The 7074-nt window shown below is 46.4% G+C and overlaps 1 protein-coding gene across 1 annotated transcript; it reads right to left on the reverse strand.

Moving 5' to 3' along the window:
* Positions 1–692: 692 nt before the first annotated feature.
* On the reverse strand, positions 693–6605 carry LOC127907883 (mucin-5AC-like). The gene is made up of 4 exons (XM_052464341.1): positions 5167–6605; positions 2311–2375; positions 1994–2139; positions 693–1816 (listed from the first exon to the last, which is right to left on the reverse strand). The coding sequence occupies exons 1-4, from the start codon at positions 6583–6585 to the stop codon at positions 693–695; spliced, it is 2754 nt and encodes a 917-aa protein (XP_052320301.1). The 5' UTR covers positions 6586–6605.
* Positions 6606–7074: the final 469 nt, after the last annotated feature.

The following is a 7074-nucleotide window of genomic DNA, read 5'->3' on the forward strand; positions in this document are numbered from 1 at the left end:
GTTGGAGCAACAGGAGTTGTTGTTGTAGCAGAAGCTGGAGTTATCGTTGTTACAGCTGTGGTTATCATTGGTGAAGCTGTGGTTGTTGTGGGGGAAGCTGTAGTTGTTGTGGGAACAGCTGTGGATGTTGGGGAGACTGCTGTTGTTGTCTTGGCAGCATCTGTGTTTGATATGGGGGAAGCTGTGGTTGATGTGGGGCTGGCTGTGGTTGTCGGAGCTGCGGCTGTGGTTGTCGTTGTAGACGTGGTTGTTCCGGGAGCATCTGTGGTTGTGGTTGTGGGGATGGCTTTGGTTGTTGTAGCTGTTGTTGTCGTAGCAGCAGCTATGGCTGTTGTGGGGGAAGCTGTGGTTGTTGTGGGAACAGCTGTGGATGTTGGGGGCGGCTGTTGTTGTCGTAGCAGCATCTGTGTTTGATGTGGGGAAGCTGTGGTTGACGTGGGGCTGGCTGTGGTTGTTGGAGCTGCGGCTGTGGTTGTCGTTGTAGACATGGTTGTTCCGGGAGCATCTGTGGTTGTGGGGCTGGCTGTGGTTGTCGGAGCTGCGGCTGTGGTTGTCGTTATAGACATGGTTGTTCGGGAGCATCTGTGGTTGTGGGGCTGGCTGTGGTTGTCGGAGCTGCGGCTGTGGTTGATGTGGGGAAGCTGTGGTTGATATGGGGCTGGCTGTGGTTGTCGGAGCTGCGGCTGTGGTTGTCATTGTAGAAGTGGTTGTTCCGGGAGCATCTGTGGTTGTGGGGATGGCTTTTTTGTTGTAGATGCAGCTGTTGTTGTTGTGGGGGAAGCTGTGGTTGTTGTGGGAACAGCTGTTGTTGTTGTTTGAACGGCTGTTGTTGTTGTAGCCACAGTTTTAGTTGTCGTAGAAGAAGCAGCTGTGGTTGTTGTTGGAGCAGCTGTGGTTTTTGTGGGGAAGACTGTGGTTGTTGGTTGTTCGCATGGTTTAGGGTGTTGTTGCCCCTTCTGATGTTGATGTTTCAGCTTATGATGATCTGGGTGCCGCTGTGGTTTTTGAGGGTACAGCTCTTCTTCTTGTGTCTGCAGTGTGGTTGTTGTGGGAGCAGCTGTCGTCGGTGTTGGTGCTGCTGTGATTTTTGTTGGAGAAAGTGTTGTTTTTGTAGCCAAAGCTGTAGTTGTCGTAGCAGCAGTTACTGTAGTTTTTGTGGTAGATGCTGTGGTTGTTGTGAGTACAGCTGCTGTTGTTGTAGGGGAAGCTGTGGTGGTTCTGGGAGCTGCTGTAGTTGTTGTCAACTTTTTGGGGATTGTTGTGGGTGCATCTGTGGTTGTTGAATCCGCAGCTGTTGTTGTAGTAGCAGCAACTGTGGTTGTCGTGGGGAAAGCTGTGGTTGTTGTTGAGGTGGCTGTGGTTGTTGAAGAGGAAGCTGTTGTGGTTGTTGGAATTGCTGTAGTAGTTGTTAGAAAATATGTGGTTGTTGTGGGTGCTTCTGTGGTTGTTGTGGGAGCAGCTGTGGTTGTTGTGAGTACAACTGTGGTTGTTGTGGCTGTGGTGGTCGGAGCTGTGGCTGTGGTTGTCGGAGCTGTGGCTGTGGTTGTCGGAGCTGTGGCTGTGGTTTTCGGAGCTACGGTTGTGGTTGTCATTGATGCAGATGTGGTTGTTTCGATTGCAGCTGTGATTGTTGTAGCCACAGCTGTACTTTTCAGAGCCACAGCTGTAGATGTCATTGGTGTGGCTGTAGTTGTTGTTGCCATGGATGGGGTTGCTGTAGAAGCCGCTGTGGTTGTTGTGTGGTAAACTGTGGCAATTGTGGGATTAGCTGTCGTTGTGTTGGTAGGCGTAGTAGCAGTCGTGCTTTGCTGGAGTTCTGTATAAAACATTGTTTTATTACGACCATTAAAATGCTCTGCAATATCTGCTAAATGTGCTGAATTAAATTTGTTTGGTAACCGAACACCACAGTCCCAGACAACTCGGACAACTACTCTTTCTCCCCATAATGTGTTTGAATTGTAATATGTGGTGTGTTTAGATGAATCCTTACCAGCTTTGATACTGCCAGGAATAATATCGAAGAAGACTGTGAACGTGTTAATGGACGTCTTGAGGGAGTCCTCTACATTATTAACGTTAGGGACCACAGACTGGCTTGTGAAGATCAAGTTAGTTGTCACACCCACAGAACCAGACCTAAATACCAAAGAACAGAATTGATGTGAAATCCAATAAAATGTATTACTGTTGTTAGTAGGAGTAATAGCAAAATTAGTATTTTTAAAGAATACATGTGACTAATACACTTTATCTATCTGCAAATAAGTAAGTTGCATAAATGTGGACCAAAAAAGAAAGTCAACATACCAGAAACTGATGATGATGCATCTGAGGAAGATTACAGGATATATTCTTTTGAATCCTTGATTCAACTGTAGAAAAATGTCAGTGCACACAATAAGCATTAAAAGGACAGGAAAAATAGTAAATATAAATCACAATCAAGTTTTGTTATAAATGTCCATTTAAAGATTTGTGCTTATTTCAATTATCAACATTTACCTCAGATGTCAGATATGAAGCCAAATTAAGGTACTCATTGGACTGTGGACTTTTGTAGGCTTCCAAAATGTACTATTCAGCCGGAAATGCAGAAAAAGTACACCTTCATTTGCTGTTGGAGGGTCAGTGGAATCACTGGTTGGGGCAACAGTAGTTGTTGGAGCAACAGGAGTTGTTGTTGTAGCAGAAGCTGGAGTTATCGTTGTTACAGCTATGGTTATCATTGGTGAAGCTGTGGTTGTTGTGGGGGAAGCTGTAGTTGTTGTGGGAACAGCTGTGGATGTTGGGGAGACTGCTGTTGTTGTCTTGGCAGCATCTGTGTTTGATATGGGGAAGCTGTGGTTGATGTGGGGCTGGCTGTGGTTGTCGGAGCTGCGGCTGTGGTTGTCGTTGTAGACGTGGTTGTTCGGGAGCATCTGTGGTTGTGGTTGTGGGGATGGCTTTGGTTGTTGTAGCTGTTGTTGTCGTAGCAGCAGCTATGGCTGTTGTGGGGGAAGCTGTGGTTGTTGTGGGAACAGCTGTGGATGTTGGGGGGGTCGGCTGTTGTTGTCGTAGCAGCATCTGTGTTTGATGTGGGGAAGCTGTGGTTGACGTGGGGCTGGCTGTGGTTGTTGGAGCTGCGGCTGTGGTTGTCGTTGTAGACATGGTTGTTCCGGGAGCATCTGTGGTTGTGGGGCTGGCTGTGGTTGTCGGAGCTGCGGCTGTGGTTGTCGTTATAGACATGGTTGTTCCGGGAGCATCTGTGGTTGTGGAGCTGGCTGTTGTTGTCGGAGCTGCGGCTGTGGTTGATGTGGGGAAGCTGTGGTTGATATGGGGCTGGCTGTGGTTGTCGGAGCTGCGGCTGTGGTTGTCATTGTAGAAGTGGTTGTTCCGGGAGCATCTGTGGTTGTGGGGATGGCTTTTTTGTTGTAGATGCAGCTGTTGTTGTTGTGGGGGAAGCTGTGGTTGTTGTGGGAACAGCTGTTGTTGTTGTTTGGACGGCTGTTGTTGTTGGAGCCACAGTTTTAGTTGTCGTAGAAGAAGCAGCTGTGGTTGTTGTTGGAGCAGCTGTGGTTTTTGTGCGGAAGACTGTGGTTGTTGGTTGTTCGCATGGTTTAGGGTGTTGTTGCCCCTTCTGATGTTGATGTTTCAGCTTATGATGATCTGGGTGCCGCTGTGGTTTTTGAGGGTACAGCTCTTCTTCTTGTGTCTGCAGTGTGGTTGTTGTGGGAGCAGCTGTCGTCGGTGTTGGTGCTGCTGTGATTTTTGTTGGAGAAAGTGTTGTTTTTGTAGCCAAAGCTGTAGTTGTCGTAGCAGCAGTTACTGTAGTTTTTGTGGTAGATGCTGTGGTTGTTGTGAGTACAGCTGCTGTTGTTGTAGGGGAAGCTGTGGTGGTTCTGGGAGCTGCTGTAGTTGTTGTCAACTTTTGGGGATTGTTGTGGGTGCATCTGTGGTTGTTGAATCCGCAGCTGTTGTTGTAGTAGCAGCAACTGTGGTTGTCGTGGGGAAAGCTGTGGTTGTTGTTGAGGTGGCTGTGGTTGTTGGAGAGGAAGCTGTTGTGGTTGTTGGAATTGCTGTAGTAGTTGTTAGAAAATATGTGGTTGTTGTGGGTGCTTCTGTGGTTGTTGTGGGAGCAGCTGTGGTTGTTGTGAGTACAACTGTGGTTGTTGTGGCTGTGGTGGTCGGAGCTGTGGCTGTGGTTGTCGGAGCTGTGGCTGTGGTTGTCGGAGCTGTGGCTGTGGTTGTCGGAGCTACGGCTGTGGTTGTCATTGATGCAGATGTGGTTGTTTCGATTGCAGCTGTGATTGTTGTAGCCACAGCTGTACTTTTCAGAGCCACAGCTGTAGATGTCATTGGTGTGGCTGTAGTTGTTGTTGCCATGGATGGGGTTGCTGTAGAAGCCGCTGTGGTTGTTGTGTGGTAAACTGTGGCAATTGTGGGATTAGCTGTCGTTGTGTTGGTAGGCGTAGTAGCAGTCGTGCTTTGCTGGAGTTCTGTATAAAACATTGTTTTATTACGACCATTAAAATGCTCTGCAATATCTGTTAAATGTGCTGAATTAAATTTGTTTGGTAACCGAACACCACAGTCCCAGACAACTCGGACAACTACTCTTTCTCCCCATAATGTGTTTGAATTGTAATATGTGGTGTGTTTAGATGAATCCTTACCAGCTTTGATACTGCCAGGAATAATATCTAAGAAGACTGTGAACGTGTTGATGGACGTCTTGAGGGAGTCCTCTACATTATTAACGTTAGGGACCACAGACTGGCTTGTGAAGATCAAGTTAGTTGTCACACCCACAGAACCAGACCTAAATACCAAAGAACAGAATTGATGTGAAATCCAATAAAATGTATTACTGTTGTTAGTAGGAGTAATAGCAAAATTAGTATTTTTAAAGAATACATGTGACTAATACACTTTATCTATCTGCAAATAAGTAAGTTGCATAAATGTGGACCAAAAAGAAAGTCAACATACCAGAAACTGATGATGATGCATCTGAGGAAGATTACAGGATATATTATTTTGAATCCTTGATTCAACTGTAGAAAAATGTCAGTGCACACAATAAGCATTAAAAGGACAGGAAAAATAGTAAATATAAATCACAATCAAGTTTTGTTATAAATGTCCATTTAAAGATTTGTGCTTATTTCAATTATCAACATTTACCTCAGATGTCAGATATGAAGCCAAATTAAGGTACTCATTGGACTGTGGACTTTTGTAGGCTTCCAGAAATGTACTATTCAGCCGGAAATGCAGAAAAAGTACACCTTCATTTGCTGTTGGAGGGTCAGTGGAATCACTGGTTGGGGCAACAGTAGTTGTTGGAGCAACAGGAGTTGTTGTTGTAGCAGAAGCTGGAGTTATCGTTGTTACAGCTATGGTTATCATTGGTGAAGCTGTGGTTGTTGTGGGGGAAGCTGTAGTTGTTGTGGGAACACCTGTGGATGTTGGGGAGACTGCTGTTGTTGTCTTGGCAGCATCTGTGTTTGATATGGGGGAAGCTGTGGTTGATGTGGGGTTGGCTGTGGTTGTCGGAGCTGCGGCTGTGGTTGTCGTTGTAGACGTGGTTGTTCCGGGAGCATCTGTGGTTGTGGGGATGGCTTTGGTTGTTGTAGCTGTTGTTGTCGTAGCAGCAGCTATGGTTGTTGTGGGGGAAGCTGTGGTTGTTGTGGGAACAGCTGTGGATGTTGGGGGGGCGGCTGTTGTTGTCGTAGCAGCATCTGTGTTTGATGTGGGGGAAGCTGTGGTTGACGTGGGGCTGGCTGTGGTTGTTGGAGCTGCGGCTGTGGTTGTCGTTGTAGACATGGTTGTTCCGGGAGCATCTGTGGTTATGGGGCTGGCTGTGGTTGTCGGAGCTGCGGCTGTGGTTGATGTGGGGGAAGCTGTGGTTGATATGGGGCTGGCTGTGGTTGTCGGAGCTGCGGCTGTGGTTGTCATTGTAGACGTGGTTGTTCCGGGAGCATCTGTGGTTGTGGGGATGGCTTTTTTTGTTGTAGATGCAGCTGTTGTTGTTGTGGGGGAAGCTGTGGTTGTTGTGGGAACAGCTGTTGTTGTTGTTTGGACGGCTGTTGTTGTTGTAGCCACAGTTTTAGTTGTCGTAGAAGAAGCAGCTGTGGTTGTTGTTGGAGCAGCTGTGGTTTTTGTGCGGACGACTGTGGTTGTTGGTTGTTCGCATGGTTTAGGGTGTTGTTGCCCCTTCTGATGTTGATGTTTCAGCTTATGATGATCTGGGTGCCGCTGTGGTTTTTGAGGGTACAGCTCTTCTTCTTGTGTCTGCAGTGTGGTTGTTGTGGGAGCAGCTGTCGTCGGTGTTGGTGCTGCTGCAATTTTTGTTGGAGAAAGTGTTGTTTTTGTAGCCAAAGCTGTAGTTGTCGTAGCAGCAGTTACTGTAGTTTTTGTGGTAGATGATGTGGTTGTTGTGAGTACAGCTGCTGTTGTTGTAGGGGAAGCTGTGGTGGTTCTGGGAGCTGCTGTGGTTGTTGTTGTAATGGCTGTGGTTATTGTATCAGCAGCCGTTGTTGTCATAGCAGCTGCAGTGGTTGTTGTGTGGGAATATGTGGGAATTGTGGGAGCAGCTGTCATTGTGTTGGTAGTCGTAGTAGCAGTGGTGTTATTCTGGAGTTCTGTATAAAAATAATGTTTTTATTAAAATGCTCTGCAATATCTGTGAAACGTGCTGAATTAAATTTGTTTGGTAACCCAACACCACAGTCCCGGACATCTCGGACAACTACTCTTTCTCCCCATAATGTGTTTGAATTGCATAATGTGTTGTGTTTAGATTCATCCTTACCAGCTTTGATACTGCCAGGAATAATATCTAAGAAGACTGTGAACGTGTTGATGGACGTCTTGAGGGAGTCCTCTACATTATTAACGTTAGGGACCACAGACTGGCTTGTGAAGATCAAGTTAGTTGTCACACCCACAGAACCAGACCTAAATACCAAAGAACAAAATTGATGTGAAATGCAATAAAAGTTATTACTGTTATTAGTAGGATTATTTGTACTATTAGTATTGTTAAAGAATGGTTTACATTTGACTAATACACGTTGTCTACCTGCAAAT

The sequence above is a fragment of the Oncorhynchus keta genome, chromosome 16 (assembly GCF_023373465.1).
Source record: "Oncorhynchus keta strain PuntledgeMale-10-30-2019 chromosome 16, Oket_V2, whole genome shotgun sequence".
Classification (NCBI taxonomy): domain Eukaryota; kingdom Metazoa; phylum Chordata; class Actinopteri; order Salmoniformes; family Salmonidae; genus Oncorhynchus; species Oncorhynchus keta.